A 22861-nucleotide genomic window follows, 5' to 3' on the forward strand; every position below is an offset into this window, starting at 1 on the left:
TAAAATGAATTATATTTATGGTAGAATGTAAATTTGACATCTGTCTAAATGGAAAGGGGTGGATCCGGCATCAGTGGTATGTGCCAAATTCCTCTGGTAGCAGCCTCCCCGCCCCTTTCTTTCCTTGGACCTGTGCAACCAATCACTAGCACATGCCCAAGAAGGCCAGTTGCATAGCAGGAGGCTTGCACAGGTTTAAAGCTATTTAAATCCCCTTTCCCTGCTTGAAGCTTCCCTTTTCCTCCCTTCCCTCCACTGGATACAGTGCTTCCATTTTTGACTTAGCTGCAGAAGCAAGGGGGTGAAGGATAGGATTGGGCAGTTAGATATTGAACTAAATATTTTTCCACCCTCTCTCCAAAGGCCTCAGGATGGCGCATGTGGGCCTCCACAGCCCACATTTTGTCCTGTGAAATTAGTGAGGTGCCTGGTCTATGGCTAGGCAACATCTCTTTAGCTTGACACTAACCACTACATCATGCTGGTATACTGTTCACTATAGGTGCTAAAAAGTTATTCCGCATACCAAAATTCAACCGTTTTAATTCTGAAGTTTTTAGTGATGTTTTCAACTAGCACACAGCTCATAATTTCAGAATTACTGTTTTGTTTCTGTTTGTATTGTTTGTAGATCTCAAGAGACACCTGTAGATGGGCAACCACCTGCACTGCCACCCAAACAATCGAAAAAGAACAGTTGGAACCAAATTCATTATTCACTTTCTCAGCAAGAACTGGATAACCATATAAATGAAACATATGATGATGATGATGATGATGATTCTTCATCTCCAGAGAAATCTACAGTAAGATACTATCTTCATTTTGTTTGAATCAAGCTTCCTTTTGAGGGGTAGAATCGGGCACCTTGATGAATTAGTGATGTTTGGGCTTATGTAAGTAGATTCATCATAGTAAATTATTGGTATATTTAAATTTAGATGTTATCTACTATCTCTTTAATGTCACACTGGCTTTCCTAATAACTTAGATGTACCTTTTTTCTTCATTCTGCTCTCAGTTTTTCTATGTACCTAACAAACCAGTTTTGTGTCAGCTTTTACAATTCAACAGAAATTACCCATAGTTCTTTATAATAAAGAGCTCTTCATGAGCTTTATTGCCATAATTGAATTATGGAGTAAAAAGAATCTACAGCTTACTACAAAGTTTTGAGTCTGTATTCCCAGCAGTATAAGCATTAACAATTCAGGGTCATTAAGTACTTCAGTAAAAATTATGAGAAGTATACTTCACTTTGGGATTCAAGGGAAGCTGTCTAAACTCAAGATTAGAGAACAGATAAAAAAATATTATATTGTCATTTCAGCCCAATGGTGGAATTCCTCATGATAATCTTGTTCTGATCAGAATGAGGCCAGATGAAAATGGAAGATTTGGTTTCAATGTAAAGGTATTTTAAAAATTCTCCTCTCTAATATCATTGAATATTCTTGAATGTCTTGTGAATTTTAATGATTGACTTTTCTTTTAAAGGGCGGATATGACCAGAAGATGCCTGTCATAGTGTCCAGGGTAGCTCCAGGAACTCCTGTAAGTTATCAGAGATACTTTGCAGAGATGTCTGTTTCAGGGGTCTACAAACAATGGCCTGGGGGCTACATCCCCTCCCCAAGATTTTATCCAGCCCTCAATAACTTATTTTTTATTCCTAATGTTTTTGCTAACGTTCGGCATTATTACTCATTATATACCATTTCTAAGCACAGCATTTTTCTTTGTCACATTTCTTTTTTCTGAATTGTATCATGTTGATTACAAAAAGATCAAAGTAAAACTTATACCCAGCCTAGGACACGGGGTGGGACTGGTGGAATTCTGCTCTGCCATATCCTATCCTCCATGTCAGGCTATGACGCCTGACATAGAGGCTCTCTAGTCTGTGTCAGCAAATTAGCCAGCACAGACTTGAAAAACTCCATTGCGGGACCTGGGGTTTTCCCCAGGGGAAGGGGATGGAAGTCCCCTTCCCCCAAGGAACATAAGAACATAAGGACAGCCCCACTGGATCAGGCCATAGGCCCATCTAGTCCAGCTTCCTGTATCTCACAGCGGCCCACCAAATGCCCCAGGGAGCACACCAGATAACAAGAGACCTCATCCTGGTGCCCTCCCTTGCATCTGGCATTCTGACATAACCCATTTCTAAAATCAGGAGGTTGCGCATACACATCATGGCTTGTACCCCAACAGGAGTCCTCCAGTGGTGCCACTGGATGCAGCGATAGCCATTTTGGCACTACTGCACCTGGCAGAGTTGCCAGAGATAGGATCAGGTTGTTAATGTGGTACTTGAAAAAGCTTTTTTTAGTGTGGGTGAAGCTATCCCTTTTCAGAAGTGTGTGTATTGGCATCTTAACTCAGAAGTTAAGAGACCTTTTCATGCATGGAGATGATTATAGAATAAACAATTGAAAAGTAGACCTTCTCTAATCAGTACATAGAAGTTATTGGAACTGCCAGAATTTTTAATAAATGATACTTGGTTAATCAAAGAGAAGGCAAAGTCTTAGATGTAGCACCTGTGGTGTAAAAACAAAATCTTTTGTGTGTTCCAGGCTGATGTTTGTGTCCCTCGTTTGAATGAAGGAGACCAGGTTGTACTGATCAATGGCAGGGATATCTCAGAACATACACATGACCAAGTTGTCATGTTTATTAAAGCTAGCTGTGAGCGGCACTCAGGGGAACTTGTGCTCCTTGTTCGACCCAATGGTGAGTATTTTACATGTACAAAAACTGACAATTCATTTGTTTGGGTATGTTATGCAGCCCAGGGTCTTATTCTCCATAGCTGTAGTGAGAAGTAAATGACCTCCCTTAAGAAAACAGTGGTCTCTGCAAGGATGGATTTGCTTGTTTCCAAGGATGCCCCTTTCCTTCTGTATTCTATCATATTTGGAATGCAAGCTATTTCAAACAGTAAACAACCCTGAGTGTTTTGGCAAGAAGGAGGTAGTAAATACACATGCAAACCTTTGGCCATACCCCATAAAGTGTGGGTTTAGATGTATTTTTAAAGTATGCTGCTGAGCTGCATCTTAAACTGAACATATGAAGAAGTCTGCTGGATCAGACCAAGGGTCTGTCTTGTCTAGCATTTTGTTTCTGCAGAATCACATGCAGGCAACAGCCCTACCCCATTATTCTGTAAACTGGTATAGAGAAACAGACTGCCTCTGAACATGGAGTTTCCATTTACCTCTCATGACTGATAGGCTGATCCTATCAGTGATAGCTATTGATAGATCTATCCATGAATTCATCTAATCCCCACTTTAAAACAGCCTAGACTAGTAATCATACCCACAACTTGTGGCACTGAGTTTTTTTAATTGCATGCTGTGTTCAAGAAGTTAGTTCATCTCCTCTGAATATGCTGCTAGTGAATATCGTTGATCACCCTGAATTCTTGTAGTATAATAGAGGGATACACATTTCTGTCTGCTTTCCCCACAAGTTTCATAACTGTCTAAACCTCTATCTTGTCTCCCCATAGTCAGCTTTTATCTAAACTAAAAAGCCTCAAATGTTTTTATCCTTTTTGAAATTGGGCAACCAGAACAGTGCAAAAATGTGGCCATGTCATTCATTTCTATAACAGCATTATGGTCCTTGCAGCTTTATTTTCAGTCTCTTTCCTAATTTTCTCTAGAATGAAATTTACCCATTTTACTGCTACAGTACTGAAAAACTTTCATTGAGCTATCAATCATGACCCCATTATCTCTTTGCTATTTAATCACAAGATTAAAACTTTTTCAGTATTTGTCTGAGTTAGAAATCCTTCGCCCCAGTGTGCTTCACTTAGCCCTTACACCAGAGCTCATTTACTGGTTAATAAGAACATAAAAACAGCTCCACTGGATCAGGCCATAGGCCCATCTAGTTCAGCTTCCTGTATCTCACAGTGGCCCACCAAATGCTTTAGGGAGCACACGGCACCTGCATCCTGGTGCCCTCCCTTGCACCTGGCATTCTGAGATAGCCTGCTTCTAAAATCAGGAAGTTGCCCTAATTCAAAATCAGTTGTGAACAAGCTAGCAGGAAATACAATTCAGATCCTTTGAGGGGACTCTGCTGCTTACTTTCTTCCATTGTGAAAACGGAGTGGAGGGAAGTCTTGGTGGAATGTATCCACTGCCACTGACGCAAGCTATAAGACCAGACAGAGGGAGGATGTCGAGGCAGAACCCACCTCCCAGGAGAACTCTAAACCCCAGGGGTTCATAATCTGTCACAGTAGCACTGTAGAGCAGCCATTTTCAACCACTGTGCCATGGCACACTGGTGTGCCGCGAGTGGTCCACAGGTGTGCCACAGGAATTTGGGGGAAGGTCATTTTTTAATAGGGCCAATGGGAGATGTGAGCCCTACTGGCAGCATGGTGTGCCTTGTCAATTGTCAACAACCTGGTGGTGTGCCTTGACCATTTTAGTGCCGTATCAGTGTGCCTTGAGTTGAAAAAGGCTGAAAATCACTGCTGTAGAGCAAGAGAAATGTAAATTCACTGAACATAATGAGGGTTCCAGCAGACTAGGTGTTTAGCTAAAACCTAGTTTAAAAGTTTAAACAATGATGGAAAAAAGTATCTGGGAGGATTTTGCAAAATGGACTGAAATGAAACGGAAAACCAGATGCATTCTAACAAGGTCTTGCAAGTTCTAGCAAGATAACAAGATCTTTTCACTCTTGTAATGACAGTGATACAGATGTTCTTATTACAAACTAGGAAGCAAACAGGCATATATTTCAATTTTTCCAGAAGTTTCCATTTTTTTCTGGAAAAAAAATGACTAAAAAATTTCCAGAAATGGTACAATACAGCTTTAGGCAGAAATGACGCTAATAGACCTGTAACTTCTTGGCTCCCCATTGTATAGAGAGGTTGCAATTTTAATGACAAATTTAATTTTCTTTTCCTTCTGAATTCAATTCTTCTGATACCCTCCTTGCAAAAAGAAAATTATTTGGGCATAGGCGTCTTAACATCTTTCACAATAAACATCAAAACACATAATTCATTTAGGGTCAAATCCTATCCAACTTTCCAACCCTGGTGTAGCCCTCCTGCCAGTGGGGTGTGTGCTGCATCCTGTGGTTGGAGGCTTCCACAAGGTAAGGGAACATTTGCTCTCTTGCCTCTGGGCTACATTGCAGCTGCACTGACACTGGAAAGTTGGATAGGATTGGGCTCTTAGTTTTTTCAGTCTTCCTATACTACTTTAGTATTCACCATAACTTCATCATGTAATGTCCCTCCCTTACTGGTTTCCTGCTTCTGATGTACTTAAAGAAATGTTTGTTTCCCTGTTTTTCGCAATAGGCTCTTCAACAACAAACTAAGAGATTCTTGCATTATTTTCAACTTTATGTTGGGTTGTATCCACTATGCCTATTTGTGAAAGAGAGAGAAGTGATTTTCACTGATGTCCCTTTTCCTGTGAAACCCTCACCCCACATGTACTCCTGATAAGCCATTGTTTTATCTGAGTTTGTTTGCTTTTTTGCCCCTCATTTAGATAAGACTTCCACTTTTTAAAGTAACCCTTGTTGCCTTTTGTAGCTTCCATGACTCTGAGCATTAACTAGTGTTCTGCAATTCTGTGCTTACTATCAGAATAAATATCATTTAATTCAGTGGGGCTTAAACATACATAGGATCAGGCAGTAAGGTCTCTGTTAATTTTCTGATCAGGTTATATGTGCAACGTGTACATCTTGTTTGGATATGGGGATGATGAAAAATATATCAGAGCACCAGTACATTTACTTGCAGGCTTATACATAATATCTGTTGTTTGGGCATATTGTCAGTAAATAGTTTTGAAGTATTTAATTTTGGCTCACTGCCCAAGGACTATAAAAAGCAGAAAACTATAATGAGAAATAAAATAACTTGATCAGAACATTTGAAACTGTGCTACCTCAACCAGCAAGGAAGCAGTTTTTGCTTTGAGTAATTGTGCTAATTTGTCTTTTACGTACACCTTTTTTGGTGCCCTTTCTACCTGCATCAGAGTCACAGGAAACATTATTATAGGTGTTTTGATTTAAGATGCCAAACTAATAGTCTCTCTGTGATGATTGCGGTATTAGTTTAAATAAGAGACCTTGAAATGTAGAATTTAGCAGAAGCCATAATTTCCTCCTCCACATTTTTCTACAATTTCATTTTAGTTCCAAGCATTACTAACAAAATGTGTTTGAAATCGGCAAACACTGTCTGGCACGTATGTGTTTAACACATGTTGTTTCTAGGCAGGAAATGCATACAGGGTAATTGTTAAGTGATAACAGCATGCGTTCTAGTAAAAATTAGGCCTTTTCTGTTCTTGATTAACTCTCTCACCTCTTGTTAGTGAAATGCAAAGCCAAATGTTTACCAGATGGCTGTATGAAGAAAAGTCAGTAACTTGTTTGGATTTAAGGATATATATACATATGTATATTTTGTATACAGATTTATATTGCATAAAAATTCATTGGATTGAATTTGTTTATATAACTTGATCAGTCATTTTGTGACTATTGTATCTAGTTATGGGTGATGTCTCTCTTTTGTGCATGGTATTTGGTGGGAACTCCTTCACAATAATATGCCACTGGAGAGCATGGGTGGAGAAAGCAAACATGTAGGCAGGATCATTCTCAGGAATCTTTCCTACCTAGTAAGCATCCTGCCTGGGAGGGATTGACCTCGCCTGCTTGCTTGCTTGCTTGCTTCACTTGTATTCCTCAGCTGCGTGCAATTGTATCACATTCAAATGAGTCTTTCATTGATGCTGGGGTATGTGAAAGGAACCTCAGTTTTAATTCTCATGAATTTAAAAGGAATTAAATTCATTTCTCAGTATCTCACTACAGGGGAGGAGCTCTAGTTCAGTGGTAGAGCACAAGGCTTGCATGCAGAATTCCTGCAGGACTGGGAAAAGTCCATGCCCGATACCCTGGAGAGCTGCTCCCAGTAGGTGAAGACAGTATTGAGCTAGAATAGATGGACCAGTTGCCTGACTCAATTGAAAGCAGTTTTCCATGTAATATTTTGATGTATTTTTTTCAAAGAAACGATTTGTCCCCATATTGGTATGGTAAGAAGTAGTAGTAGTCATAATAATGCTAAAGTAATTAGAGTGTGAAAAGCACTTTATATGTATTATCTTGATGTAATCTTTACAGGAAGCAAGCTTCCTGTCCTCATGCTCAGTGGAGAGGAAGGAGCTTGCAGGTCTTAGGCTCAAGCCTGAGGAGTCCAGACAAGGGAAGCTCATAACATCATAGAGATCAGCACTGCTCTGACAGAACTATTGATGCAGCCCCTTCCCTTCCTTTGCTGTGTTTGTGTGAAGTTTGCTGTGTCCTGAGGGAAAGGCAGAAGAGTATCTCTTACTATCATATTCTGAAGGGACCAGCAGTGGCCTGAGGCACAACTGTTTTATGTAATTTTTATTGTTTCACAAACAATGCCAAAGTAGAAAGTGGTTTAGTAGTAAATTATAATGCTAAACCATGATTTATTGGTGATCTAGTTTTGTGTCTGAACTTGACAAATAATGTTTCCCAGAAAACATAATTATTTGCTTTTTAATATACTGGGACTCTGGGACTGGGACTTTTTAATATATTGGAACTGACCCCTCTAATACACTAGGACTCTGAATTATGGATAGCCGTGTCAGTGCTGTCACACACGCACACACACACGCACACACACACACGCGCACGCACACGCGCGCACACACGCGCACACACACACACACACACACACACAGAGTGCTGTGTCAGTGTCAGACTGTCACACGGACTGTTGTGGTGGTTTTTCACAGGTGTGGTAGCACTGAGCCGGAAAGCACTGGCTATTTTAACCTACCTACATTCCAACTTGTAGGCAAACCAGTGGAACAGACCAGTATGCACACTGAGGACCTGGTGTGTGTGAATTCTCTGCAGCAGGCTGTCTAAATCTTGCAGAATTGGCTTCTTCCTTAGTAATTGTAAAATCTTTGATTTATTCTGCAGCTGTTTATGATGTGGTAGAAGAGAAACTGGAAAGTGAGCCAGATTTCCAGTACATCCCTGAGAAGTCTCCTCTAGACGGTATCCACCAGGATGACAATGCTCTGAGGGAATCAATGTTTCAGCTGGCAGAGGGCCTTATCACTGGAACTGTCCTGGCTCAATTTGATGTAAGCTTTTTTTACTTCCTTTGGACTGTTTGCTTTTCATGAGATTTCTTCAGTTCCTTTACACAGGGCTTATAATAACCTATGACTGACTTAGAAAAAATTACTTTACTCTGAGTATGTAATAAATAGCAGTGTGCACCCCCTTCCTGCCTCTAAAACATTTGTGGGCTCTTGTTAGTTACTATATTTTTATACCACCTTTCCTTCTCTGCAGAGTACTCTTTCGCATATTGCTCAAGGCGATTTACATAGGCAGTCTTCCTAGACCCAGTAAGGATCCTTACAGTGTTGTTCTGTGTATGCGTGTATAGAACCCTCAAACTCCAGCTATTATACTTCAGTGGGGCAGCCAACTTCCTATTACGCTGGAATACTCTGAGCTGAGGGACAATTTGATGTGCATCACTATTCTTCAGCTTAGGCCTTTCTCTTTGTGCCAGTTTAAACTGGTGTATAATTTCCTTATCTTTAGAAGATCTGCATTTGACTATCTCAGTAGCAGATTCTTTCTTTGCCATCACAAGGCATGTACAAGATATTATGCATGCCGTTTGGTTTTTTTGCAGCAAGAAACCCTTAATGTTTATAAATTCAGTGAGACACACATTCACTGATGTGCAACTTGAGAACTCCTTGTGTGTCAGCATACCTTTATTGGCATAATAGACATACAATACACACACACATACCACAAACCAGTAAACAATTAAAAAATATATAAAATCCTAACCTTACTTTACATTTGCATTTAACTATCTCCTCCTTCTCTTAAAAATTAAATTCAATAAAGATGCCACTTTCAGAGAGATTTTCATTATCCCCTAAAAGGATAAACCACATTTTTTCAAAGTCAGCCCAAACCACCCTCCTGTCAAAGAGAGCCTCAAGAGAGGCTGAACGGAGGTCCTTGTAAAGGGGACAGTATAGTATCATTTGTGGTAAAGATTCTACCACACCTAAGGAGCAAACACAAGTTCTCGCCTCCAGAGGACTTCCTCTGAATCTACCATAAAGCACTTCAGAGGGCATAGCATTGCATCTTGCAAGAGAGAAGGCTCTGTGCTCTTTAGGGCATTTTAAATCTTTTCGTGTCTGCATAAGTCCACAAATGTACTGGCTTTGCCTTCCATTGCAATGAGGAAAGAGAAGTCTGGCCACTATTATATGGTACAATTTATTAAAGCTGCAATCCTGTGCAAACCTACATGGGAGTAAGTCCCATTGAACATAGTGGAGTTAACTTCTGAGTAAACATGTGTAGGATTACACTGTAAGTGGTTTATAGCCATATTGTGCTCAGACTGCTTCCAGACAAGGTGTTTACTCTTGAATAACGATGCTTTTCACTGACTGTTAATGGGAGGGGGTGTGATTCCCACAGTGTTGTCAAAATTTCTCTTGTAATCTTGTATTTTCCCTTTGCTGAATAAGTTTCTTTTCTACTTCAGAAAATGAACTTTTGCAGTTTTTTAATTAAAAAAGAACAGTAGGAGCACGTTTGAGGCACATTATGGGAGGAATTGTCTGAGAAGCAGTGGAATAATAGGTTGAAGATGTACCACCTTTCTGCATAGCTTGTCGGGCATCTCCTGATTGTGAAACAATTGCATTTCCTGCAACATAGCTCTTTCCCCTAGTTTTGGAGTTTCTTTTCCTTAAAAAAATTTTAACCATTTTTTGTAAGCACACAAATTCAAATATTTATTTTGTGGCCTCAAGAAAGCTGAAAATCAGCACTTCGGAAGGTCTGGTTTTTGGCCTTTCAGAGGCCTCAGAAGGGCTCTTGAGGGTTGTGGAGGCTGCCATGGCCTCCATGGCCCTCAGAAGGCCTCTGAGTATAACCACAGCACATCTCCAGTCACGTTGGGAGAACAACAGGTGGGGAGATCCACAGATTTCGGTATCTGCAGTCACCTGTATTTCCCTAAAGTGGAAAAAGTGGCCTGTGTCTACACAGGCTGAAAATAAGAACATAAGAACAGCCCCACTGGATCAGGCCATAGGCCCATCTAGTCCAGCTTCCTGTATCTCACAGCGGCCCACCAAATGCCCCAGGGAGCACACCAGATAACAAGAGACCTCATCCTGGTGCCCTCCCTTGCATCTGGCATTCTGACATAACCCATTTCTAAAATCAGGAGGTTGCGCATACACATCATGGCTTGTACCCCATAATGGATTTTTCCTCCAGAAACTTGTCCAATCCCCTTTTAAAGGCGTCTAGGCCAGATTCCAGGCCAGATGCCATTACCAATTCCTGTGGCGAGGAGTTCCACAGACCAACCACACGCTGTGTACAGAAATATTTTCTCTTGTCTGTTCTAACTCTCTCAACACTCAATTTGAGTGGATGTCCCCTGGTTCTGGTGCTATGTGAGAGTGTAAAGAGCATCTCCCTATCTACTCTGTCCATCCCCTGCATAATTTTGTATGTCTCAATCATGTCCCCCCTCAGGCGCCTCTTTTCTAGGCTGAAGAGGCCCAAACGCCGTAGCCTTTCCTCGTAAGGAAGGTGCCCCAGCCCCGTAATCATCTTAGTCGCTCTCTTTTGCACCTTTTCCATTTCCACTATGTCTTTTTTGAGATGCGGCGACCAGAACTGGACACAATACTCCAGGTGTGGCCTTACCATAGATTTGTACAACGGCATTATAATATTAGCCATTCTGTTCTCAATACCTTTCCTAATGATCCCAAGCATAGAATTGGCCTTCTTTACTGCCGCCGCACATTGGGTCGACACTTTCATTGACCTGTCCACCACCACCCCAAGATCTCTCTCCTGATCTGTCACAGACAGCTCAGAATCCATCAGCTTATATCTAAAGTTTTGATTTTTTGCCCCAATGTGCATGACCTTACACTTACTGACATTGAAGCACATCTGCCATTTTGTTGCCCATTCTGCCAGTCTGGAGAGATCCTTCTGGAGCACCTCACAATCACTTCTGGTCTTCACCACTCGGAAAAGTTTGGTGTCTGCAAACTTTGAACCTCACTGCTCACCCCTGTCTCCAGGTCATTTATGAAGAGGTTGAAAAGCACCGGTCCCAGGACAGATTCTTGGGGCACACCACTTTTCACCTCCCTCCATTGTGAAAATTGCCCATTGACACCCACTTAAGTGACATCCAGTTCCTAGAATAATCAGTCAACAATCAGCTTTGTCAGATTTTGAATACTTATGTAACAGTAAGGCTATTGGCTATAATGGATTAGGTTCTTCCCTGGCACTAGATAGGATGAAGATGCTATCTTCCTCCTATTTAAAGGAAAGATTGGGATAGGAGGAAGATTGTAGTTGTAACTACATGATTGGTTGATTGATTGATAGTTGTAACTAGCACAGATTACAGTCTAAATGAGAGATACTGAGATTTGGACAATGGAGTGAGGAAAAAGGAATGTGGGCAGTTACTGCAGCAATGCCAACTGTGACAACTTGGGGAGCAGAAAATACAGAATAATTCTCCCACCCCATAGGAGTTGGGGGAAATAAGAGATCCTTTCACTTCAGTACATTCCTGAAGCACCACTTGACACAAGTCCTGGAAGATTTTCCCTTCCCCTTCACCTGATTTGCTAACTTTTTAAAAAACCCATCACTGCAGTTCTTATAAACATGAATTAAAAACTAAGTAAGTGGTCTCTCCCCGTCCCTCCCCAGCAGCAGACATAGACTTTTCTGTATAGACAGGGACTACAGATTTGCTGCTGGTAGCTGCAACAGCAACAAACAGCAACGTTTTCCAGACTCACAAAGAGAGTCTGGTCCAACAAGAAGCTGACGGAACATACCAAGATCCAGGTCTACAGAGCTTGCGTCCTGAGTACACTTCTGTACTGCAGCGAATCATGGACTCTTCGGTCACAATAGGAGAGGAAACTGAACGCTTTCCACATGCGCTGCCTCCAATGCATTCTCGGCATCACCTGGCAGGACAAAGTTCCAAACAACACAGTCCTGGAACATGCTGGAATCCCTAGCATGTATGCACTGCTGAAACAGACACCTGCGTTGGCTCGGTCATGTTGTGAGAATGGATGATGGCCAGATCCCAAAGGATCTCCTCTATGGAGAACTCGTGCAAGGAAAGCGCCCTACAGGTAGACCATAGCTGCGATACAAGGACATCTGCAAGAGGGATCTGAAGGCCTTAGGAGTGGACCTCAACAGGTGGGAAACCCTGGCCTCTGAGCGGCCCGCTTGGAGGCAGGCTGTGCAGCATGGCCTTTCCCAGTTTGAAGAGACACTTGGCCAACAATCTGAGGCTAAGAGGCAAAGAAGGAAGGCCCATAGCCAGGGAGACAGACCAGGACAGACTGCACTTGCTCCCAGTGTGGAAGGGATTGTCATTCCCGAATCAGCCTTTTCAGCCACACTAGACGCTGTTCCAGAACCACCTTTCAGAGTGCGATACCATAGTCTTTCGAGACTGAAGGTTGCCAACATGTAACAGATTTGCATGGGGGAAACAATGGTATATTATCATGTTGAACCACCATTCCAATTCCATTGTCGCTGATTGTGCAACATTGATGCCTTAGCAGCATTAACAGGGCTTAGGGTGAAAGCACCAGGTGCCTTTTCCTGTATTCCATTTTGTGGAAGTCCTCCATTCAGTTTAAGGAACCCTGCAATCTATATGTTGAAACATTACAGGCAACTAGTTTCACGTTTCCTTTTTCTCATGACTATTTCCTTGAAGCAAGCATATTGCAATTACTGTACTCTAATCAGACAGTCTTTCATGCAAATTTTTGGGATAAAAATAAGTTTCTTGGAAACAAATCGCACAAAGGCAAAATGCATGTGGTATCTTCATTGTTCAGTAGCGTGTTTGCAAGTGGAAATGTGCATTTGTGTTCGTGTAATATTGTCTTATTTGTATACACACTCAATTTGCTCACATTCTACTTGTTACTACCTGATGTTTCTGTTTCTGTTTAGCAACTTTACAGGAAGAAGCCTGGGATGACAATGTCTTGTGCCAAATTACCTCAAAACATTTCCAAAAATAGATACAGAGACATTTCGCCTTGTAAGTGCTTGCATCTATGTAAGTTTAAAATATTTCATGAGTTGCCAGTTAGAGAATTAACAGTTTTATCTCTTTTTCAGATGATGCTACACGGGTCATTTTAAAGAGTAACGATGATTACATCAATGCAAATTATATAAATGTGAGTTGGTGATTATAGTTTATAGATTATAGTTTTCCTTCGTGGTGATTCATTTGGTATGGTGATGGATGGATGCTTTAGCTTTTGGGGTTTAAAATGTCAATTGACTTACAAGTTCAATATTTGCTTTGCTATAAGTTGAAACAGTCATGGTGTATGCAGTATTTCTCAAACTGTGGGTTGGGACCCGCCAGGTGGGTTGCAAGCCAATTTCAGGATGGTCTCCGTTCATTTCCATATTTTATTTTTGATCTGTTAGACCTGATGCTCCCATGGGATGTGACTGCATTTGTGACAGATCTGTACTTTGAACAGGCTACTAGGTATATACTTTTAACATTGACAGTCAATGGGATTTACTCCTGGGTAAGGGTAGGTAGAATTTCCGCCTAGGATTGTTAAATATTTTCCTGCTTGATGATGTCACTTCTGGTCATGATATCGCTTCCGGTGGCTCCTGACAGATTCTCATTCTAAAAAGTAGGTCCAAGTGCTAAACGTTTGAGAACAACTGTGTGGAAAGAGTCCTGCACATGCAGCTCTATGTCTTGGCTAGAGCAGAAGGATTGTGGCATCTCCTTCCCTGAAGTTTAAAAACCTTTTGATACATTTTCATTCAAAAGATTGCCAGAGCTCAGCTGAATAGTTATGGCCTCAAATGGTAGAAACCCATAATCCTAAATCACTGTCTCAGCGCAATCCTGTCTTGCGCTGGAACAGGTAGGCCAGGCTTGTGCTGTATCCAGTGCAAGATAGGGGCCTGAAGTGGCTCAGCCAGAGGCAAGGGGAAATTCTTCTTACCCCCGGGTAAGCCACCATGGCCCCAATGGGTCTCCTTGGACTTGCAACATCATTGGAGGTTGGTGACACCACTGCTTGAAGAACAGGGTTGGAATTTGGGAAAACAGCCAGGTTGTAGCCCTGCCTCCCACTCCCTGCCGGACCCTCAACCCCCCCCCCCCGTACCCCTTCCACCTGGAATGCCAGAGCTGGAAAGTTGGTTAGAATTGTGCCCTTAATTTTTTAACTAAAACAATTATTTTGCAGGATTGTGGTAGGAACTACATCTTGTCACAAATTTTGCTGTAGTCTTTGCAAGTTAATCGTTTAATAATTCAATTTTCTAGCCCATTTTTGAAATTAAGTGTGGTTCAACAAAGAGTACAAAAAATTACGATATTAATAAAAACAATCTCTAATTTTGTTTTTAGATGGAAATCCCTTCTTCCAGTATAATAAATAAATACATTGCTTGCCAAGGTCCTTTACCCAACACTTGTCCTGATTTTTGGCAGATGACTTGGGAGCAAGGCTCATCTATGGTTGTAATGTTGACTACTCAAGTTGAGCGAGGCAGAGTAAGTTGGTCTGCAATTTTTATTCTTATTTTAAAATAGTAGATCCAGCTAGGCTGACTTCAGTTTAATATGGTTTCAGTGTCTCTACACAGTTTGGAAATACCATAAACACAGAATCTTGGCACATTCCTAAGTGTTAATGCTCATTTTTAAATTTTATCAAATGATACTTTAAGAATTATCCATTGGGGGAGGGGTTCAATTTCCAATAGGAAAACCACACAGAGATAAAGGGTTCAGTACTATTTACCACTGCACTTATATCCCCAATCAGAGGTATGGTAAATTTAATGTGTAGTTTGAATCATGGTCACTGAATTGAATTCTCAAGATATTAGTCTCTAGTCGTAAGCCATAATGCATGTTTCATGCAAAGATCGGAAGTAGCTACAATGGGTTTAGAAGAAATCGGGGACTATATGAGACTTCTGTAATATTTTTTAAACCTGTTGACCACAGGTAAAATGCCATCAGTACTGGCCAGAACCAAGTGGAAGCGCCTCATATGGAAATTTCCAGATTGCTTGCCATTCAGAAGAAGGAAATCCTGCCTATGTTTTCAGAGATATGACATTGTCTAACTTGGAGGTGAGATGTCAAATTTAGTGTAATTGATCTAACTTTGTTAAACCCTAAAACTGTTTCACACTAAAAAAAAAAAATCATTTTAAAATAATACTTTTTTAGACTCTGGAAAGTTGGTGCACTTCATCACTGTTTCCTATCTCTTGTTTAAAACAAAATCATGATTATAACTTTCAGAGTTTAGATTTTAATCACTGTGCTATTATAAGTCCACATCTTATATGTGGGGGAACCATATCTGTGGATTTACTTATCAGGTCCAGGGACTCTCCCACGGGTCCTGTGAGCCCAACAGGTACTACATCCGTCCCATCGTTGGCCTCTGCCAGGTTCAGACTGAGCCCAACAATGAAAATGTCACTTCGAGTGACTTTTTAATGCCTTTTAAGTTGCAGTCACTCTGGACTCCTTGGAGAAGACAAAAGATGTGGTCCAGAGCAGCACTGGGCCCAGAGTGGCAGCCATTTGGGCTTGATTCTGGGGCCTGGACCCCACATCATTCATGTTCTCCTAGGGAGATGAAAGACATTCTTCAGAGCGGCGCAGAATCATGCCCAGATTGATTTGAACTCCCGGCACAATTCTGGAAGTGATTGCAGTGGTGTGAGGTTGTTAATTTGTGTCTGACTCTTCATGACCCCATAGACCACAGTACGCCAGGCCCCTCTGTCTACCACTAACTTCCGGAGTTTGTCCAAATTCATGTTCATTGCCTCCGTGACATGATCTAACCATCTCATCTTCTGCTGTCCCCTTCTCCTTTTGCCTTCAGTTTTTCCCAGCATCAGGGTCTTTTCTAAATATTTCTCCCTTCTCATGAGATGACCAAAGTATTTCAGCTTCAGCATCTGTTCTTCCAATGAACAGTCAGGGTTGATTTCCTGTAGGATTGACTGATTTGATCTCCTTGCATTCTAGGGACTCTCAAAAGTCTTCTCCAACACCATAATTTAAAAGCATCTATTCAGCGCTCAGTCCTCCTTATGGTCCAACTCTCACAGCCATACATTACTACTGGGAAAACCATAAATGTCTCAGCTTTTAATAAAGTCGTCTAGACTTACCATAGCTTTCCTCCCAAGAAGCAAGCGTCTTTTAATTTCCTGGCTGCAATCGCCATCTGCAGTGATCTTGGAGCCCAAGAAGATAAACTCTGTCACGGCTTCCATTTCTTCTCCTTCTGTTCGCCATGGGTTGATGGACCAGATGCCATTATCTTAGTTTTTTTTATGTTAAGTTTCAAGCCACATTTTGCACTTTCCTCCTTCACTCTCATTAAGCAGTTCTTTAGATGCTCCTCATTTTCTGCCATTAGAGTGGTATCATCTGCATATCTGAGATTATTGATATTTCTCCTGGCAATCTTAACTCGGGCTTGTGATTCATCCAGCCCAGCCTTTCGCATGATGTACTTTGCATATAAGTTAAATAAGCAGGGTGACAATATACAGCCTTGTCGTACTCCTTTCCCAATTTTAAACCAGTCAGTTGTTTCATATCCGGTTCTAATGGTTGCTTCTTGACCCATATACAGATTTCTCAGTAGACAGATGAGAGGTGGTCTGGTACTCCCATCTCTTTAAGAATTTGCCACAATTTGTTGTAATCCACACAGTCAAAGGCTTTAGCATAGTCGATAAAGTAGATGTTTTTCTGGAACTCCCTTGTTTCTCTATAATCCAGCGAATGTTGACAATTTGATCTCTAGTTCCCCTGCCTCTTTGAAAACCAACTTGTGCTTCTGGTAGTTCTTGGTCCACATACTGCTGAAGCCTAGCTTATAGGATTTTGAGCATAACCTTGCTAGCATGTGAGATAAGCGCAATTGTGTAGTGGTTTGAGCATTCTTTGACATTGCCTTTCTTTAGGATTGGAACATAAACTGATATTTTCCAATCCTGAGGCCACTGTTGAATTTTCCAAATTTGTTGGCAGATTGAGTGCAGCTTTTTAACAGCATCATCTTTTAAACTTTTCAAGAGCTCAGCTGGAATACTGTCACCTCCACTAGCTTTGTTGCTAGTGATACTTTCTAGGACCCACTTGACTTAGCACTCCAGGATGTCTGGCTCAAGTTCAGTGATCACACCATCGTGGTTATCAGAGACTTTAAGATCTTTCTTGTAGAATTCCTTTGTGTATTCTTGTCACCTTTTCTTAGTCTTGTCAGTTAGGTCCCTACCATTCTTGTCCTTTATCATGCCCATCTCTGCATGGAATGTTCCTTTGATATCTCCAATTTTCTTGAAGAGAGCTCTAGTCTTTCCTCTTCTATTTTCCTCTGTTTCTCTGCTTTGCTTATTTAAGAAGGCATTTCTGTCTCTCCTTGGTATTCTCTGGAAATTTGCTTTTAGTTGGGTATATCTTTCCTTTTCTCCCTTGCCTTTTGCTTTCCTTCTTTCCTCAGCAATTTGTAAAGCTTCTTCAGACAGCCATTTTGCTTTCTTGCATTTCTTTTCCTTAGGGTTGTTTCTAATTGCTACCTCCTGAACATTGTTGCGAGCCTCCGTCCATAGTTCTTTGGCACTCTGTCAGCCAAATCTAAACCTTTACATCTATTTGTCACCTCCACTGATGACAAATAGTGACACCACCACTGGTGACAAATATTTGTCATTCGTATGGAACATGATTTAGGTCATACCTAATGTTTTTCCCTACTTTCTTCAGTTTAAGCCTGAATTTTGCAATAAGAAGCTCATGATCTGATCCACAGTCAGCTCCAGGTCTTGTTTTACTGCTTGTATAGAGCTTCTCCATCTTTGGCTGCAGAGAGCATAATCAATCTGATTTTGGTGTAGACCTTCTGGTGATGTCCATGTGTAGAGGCACTGCTTGGGATGTAGGAAAAGGTTGTTTGCTATGACCAGCATGTTCTCTTGACAAAACTCTGTTAGCCTTTGCCCTGCTTCATTTTGTGCTCCAAGGCCAAACTTGCCTGTTCCTGTTACCTCCTAACTTCCTGCTTTAGCATTCCAATCCCCTATAATAAGGAGGACATCTATTTTTGGTGTTCTAGAAGGTGTTGTAAGTCTTCATAAAATCGGTTAACTGCATCTTCTTCAGTGTCAGTGGTTGGAGCATAGACTTTAATTATTGTGAGGTTAAAAGGTTTGCCTTGAATTTGAACTGAAATATTCTGTCATTTTTGAGATTGTACCCAAGTACTGCTTTTCCCACCCTTTTGTTCATAGTGAGGGCTACTCCATTTCTTCTATGGGATTCTTGTCCACAGTAGTAAATATAATGTTCATCTGAAGTAAATTTGCCCATTTCTGTCCATTTTAAAGTTAACTAATTCCCAAGATGTCGATGTTCAATCTTGCCATCTCATGTGTGACCACATCCAACTTACCTCGATTCATAGATCTCTCGTTCCAGGTTCCTATGCAATGTTATTCTTTACAGCATTGGACTTTCCTTTCACTTCCAAACACATCCACAGCTGAGTGCCTTTTTGGTTTTAGCCCATCTCCTTCATTCTTTCTGGAGCTACTTGTAATTGGGCTCTTGTAACTTGGTCTCTTCCCCAGTAGCATATTGGACACCTTCCGACCTGAGGGGATAATCTTCCAGTGTCATACCTTTTTGCCTTTTGATACAAAAGTCCATAGGGTTTTCTTGGCAAGGATACTGGAGTGGGTTGCCATTTCTTTCTCCAGTGGATCATGTTTAGTCATAAGAACATAAGAAGAGCCCTGCTGGATCAGGCCAAAGGCCCATCTAGTCCAGCTTCTTGTATCTCACAGCGGCCCACCAAGTGCTTCAGGGAGCACACAAGACAACAGACACAGCCTGTGTTCTGGTGCCCTCCCCTGCATCTGGTAATCAGAGGCAGCCTACCTATTCCTTACACATGACCTGCCCATCTTGGGTGTCCCCACATGGCATGGCCTCACTGAGTTATTAAAGCCCCTTCGCCACAACAAGGCAGAAATTCATGAAGGGGATCACTTCACGAAGGTGTGATGACATCGCCACATTTACTTCCGGGTTAGGTGCTGGGGGTAGTGGCAAACAAAGTGGCAGCTCCAAGTGGGAAAAAGCTCAGGACCGCCATTGGGGGGGAACCAAAGGAGATGCCTGTTATTAGCAGTCTGAAATGTGTTTTGTTTATTTTGTGATGTGTCAAACTTGAAACGCTGGTGCCTTTGAAAGTCAAACTTGTTATAGGAAAACACAGAGATGTTTTCAGTTAGTTTTGACCAACTTTTGTCTTGGTAGAAAAATGAGAACCGTCAGCTCACTCAAATCCAGTACACAGCTTGGCCTGATCATGGAGTTCCTGATGATTCCAGTGATTTCCTGGATTTTGTGTGTCTTGTCCGGAAAAAAAGAGCTGGTAGAGAAGAACCTGTTGTGGTTCACTGCAGGTATTTAGAGAAATGTACTATGCCTCCTTCCCAAACTTGATGGCCCTATTGCACTTTGCAATGGTTTTTCTTTTTCAAATATTGATGGTTCCTGTTCTTAAATTAACAATTACTTGCCATTTTCTTTTGACCTTCTAAGGCTAAGGTAATTTGAATGACAATAACTGCCTAATAGTCTGAGAGCATGTACTGTGATTCATAAAAGTATATATGTATGTGTCAGTACCTTTAGCGAGACAGGACTGGGAATCAGACTCATTGAAAGTCATACTAACTATAAACATGAACAAAGAGGCTCAAAAACCTTTTAAAGTTTTTGCCTTAAATGTATATAGCAATGATGCCTTGTGTTTTAACACAAAATCAGTACTCAAGTGGTTTTCCCACCATATAGTTGCTGCATACCTAGTTTTTGCCCTGATGCTAATTGGTTCTGTCTTAAATGGCTTCTTCAATGAATTTTTAAGTTCTACTGTGGTTTAAAAGCATAGACCAGGCTGTCCAAACTTTTTGGCAGGAGGGCCACATCAACTCTCTGGCATTGTGCCGGGGGCCGGGAAAAAAAGAATTTACTCTTCAAATTTGAATAAATTTACATAAATGAATATATTAGAGATGTAACTTTTATGAATGAATGAAGGTCTTGCAATCTCAAGGCCTATAAAAGGCCTTGCACAAAGCAAGGCTGGCCTCTCCTTTGCTGCCGCTGCCACATCACAGATGTGAAACAGCAAGCAATGGAGGGAGCCCTCGTCCCACAGGTCATGCAAGAGGTCAAACAGTTGCCCTCACACTGAGAGCAGTTGCATCAGGCCAGCACAGGCTCCAGCAAGTCTCCGGAGGGCCAGAGGCTTATTGGAGACTGAGGGCTCCCAGAGGGCTGGATTGGGAGTCCTCGAGGGCCACAAGTGGCCTCAGGGCCAGGGTTTGGACACCCCGGCATAGACCATAGAGTGTAGTTTCTAAATCCTGCTTCAAAGTTGATCTCAATGTTTGATTTTTAATCTCATGGTCTGAAGTAAAATACCTCAGTAAAAGTAAACTATTCAACTTGGAAAATGAGATGTATGGAAATTCCTTTTGAAGCTGCATTGTTTGGTCTCAGGTCCCCCTTGAGGATGGCTGAAGTGGCTACTTCAAGTGGCAGGTTGAATGGTAGTGACAAACGCATGAGGGGTGTGCTGCCCCCCATGTCTGTCTGCTAGCCCCACCCAGCCAGCCATTTCACAGCCCAATTCTATTCCCACCACAATTGGGTGCAGTGACACCAAAATGGCTACCACTGTATCCAGAGGCACCACCGAGGCTGCTGGAGGTCTCCTCTGGGGAAGGGAACTTTCATCCCCTTCCCCAGGGAATGCCCCAGGCTCCGCAATGGGCCTTTTCAAGTCTGCACTGGCTGTTTTGCCAGCTTGTAAGAAGAACGTCCTGTACCATTCTTCCCCTGCCCCCAGGCCCACTTGATTTCAGTGGCTGAGTTGAGGTGGTGGTGGTGGAGTGCATGCATTGGTCCATGTGAATGCAGCAACAAAAAGGAGGATCAGAAGAAGGGGTACTGCTGCAGTGTCTTTACGACCACAAAAGTTGTGTCTGGAGGTGACCCAGAAGTGACGTCACTTCTGGGTCACAGGGCACCATGACATTTGTGCCTCACCTGCACAAGAAGTCACAGCATTTCCCTGCCATCTGTTTGTGAAGGCTGGTGATGAAACAGGATGGCCTTTATCCTTTTTCAGATCTGTGATTCTCTTTGTTGCTTTAGTGCTTTACTTAGTTCCAAACTTTAATGCCATCTTCGGGTCAAAAATATACCCTATTGCTAAAATTGCATCATTTCTCTGTTGAGTATCATACTAGACATTACATGGAAGTTTCCAGGTTAGAACTTGGTGATTTCTTCCCACTCCCCCCAAAAAACTGCTGTAAGGAGCTCCTATTTGGATTGAGGCTACAAGAAGAAGAGATGTAAACTTTTGTCCTGTGTAATTTCCTGACTTAAATAGCCCCCCCCCGACTATTGGCCCCACTATAAGAACATTTTCCAAAATTTGAATTGTTATGGACAACATGCAACCTCGCATCCTTGCACACAAAAAATACATTTAAATTTGTAATATAGGCAGTGTTATCCACAGGGGTTCCATTCCCGGAAACCTACAGATAAGGAAAACCGCAGGTATTCAAAACCTGCAGTTTTCATCTCCCCCCAAACACGACTGGAACTGAGCTCCATTCAGTCTGGAGGCTTTTCTGAAGCCCGCAGAGGCTGTGGGTGGATGTGCATGGCTTCTGTGGGCTTCAGAAAAGCCTCCAGAGATGATAGGAGCACAGCTCCTGGTTGGTCTGCACCATGGGTTCGGGGACCCACAGATAAAGAAATCCACGGGTACTGAACCCATGAATAATGTGGCCTGCCTGTAATTAGAAAATACTTATTAGAGATTTATTATTTATAGAGAAGATTTGTGGTTTGCTGCTTTTGCTGCCAGCTTCAGGCAGTACGTTCTCTGACCTCTCTGGTGGTCCCTGGGGGCTGCTCACTCAGAGAGACTCTGTAAGTGATCAAATGTGATTTTTTTTCCCCAAGACCTTGTGGATCACTTTTCAGGATCTTGGGGACCACCTGTGGTCCCCAGACCATAGGCTGGGAACCAGTGCTTTAGTTGCTGTCCCTGTTGGAGGAGTCAGAACATACACATTATCAGAAAACAGGTATATCCTTCCTCTACTTGCCCAAAGATTTTGCTGGTGCAGTCCACCGCAGAGTGACACAGAGTGACACATACATAAATGCAATACCTTTCTTTTTCTTAGGGAGTTTGGTGGGAAGGAGAGACTGCACTGTTTGGAAGTTTGGTGGGAAGGAGAGGCCTGCTACTGATACAGACTGGCAGTTAGCAAACTGCTTGTGCAGACAAATCTGTTGTTGGAGCCAAAGCATTGACATCCTAGATTTCAATATAAAGGGATTTTTTTTTAACATTAGGAAATTTTTGATCACATCAGCCTGCACTTGTAAAGTGGTACAGCCCAGACATAAGTGACACAGGTCATATGTCAGTGTGTATTAGTTCTGGGTCTGATTTGTAAAGATGCATGAACAGCTGAAAAGATGAACAGCTGCATACTAGGCTTGTCAAGAGTTTTTCTTGTC

At 41.9% G+C, this 22861-nt stretch overlaps 1 protein-coding gene across 1 annotated transcript in view; it reads left to right on the forward strand.

Moving 5' to 3' along the window:
• PTPN4 (protein tyrosine phosphatase non-receptor type 4) overlaps positions 1 to 22861 on the forward strand; it is a 140415-nt gene that overhangs the window by 104992 nt on the left and 12562 nt on the right. Inside the window, exons 16-25 of the mRNA XM_066611713.1 lie at positions 632 to 806; positions 1331 to 1414; positions 1498 to 1554; positions 2580 to 2736; positions 8041 to 8207; positions 13159 to 13249; positions 13330 to 13391; positions 14603 to 14749; positions 15209 to 15337; positions 19559 to 19707. Of these exons, the coding sequence (XP_066467810.1) occupies positions 632 to 806; positions 1331 to 1414; positions 1498 to 1554; positions 2580 to 2736; positions 8041 to 8207; positions 13159 to 13249; positions 13330 to 13391; positions 14603 to 14749; positions 15209 to 15337; positions 19559 to 19707 (1218 nt within the window). The remainder of the gene's footprint in view (positions 1 to 631; positions 807 to 1330; positions 1415 to 1497; positions 1555 to 2579; positions 2737 to 8040; positions 8208 to 13158; positions 13250 to 13329; positions 13392 to 14602; positions 14750 to 15208; positions 15338 to 19558; positions 19708 to 22861) is intronic.

The sequence above is a fragment of the Tiliqua scincoides genome, chromosome 1 (assembly GCF_035046505.1).
Source record: "Tiliqua scincoides isolate rTilSci1 chromosome 1, rTilSci1.hap2, whole genome shotgun sequence".
Lineage (NCBI taxonomy): Eukaryota > Metazoa > Chordata > Lepidosauria > Squamata > Scincidae > Tiliqua > Tiliqua scincoides.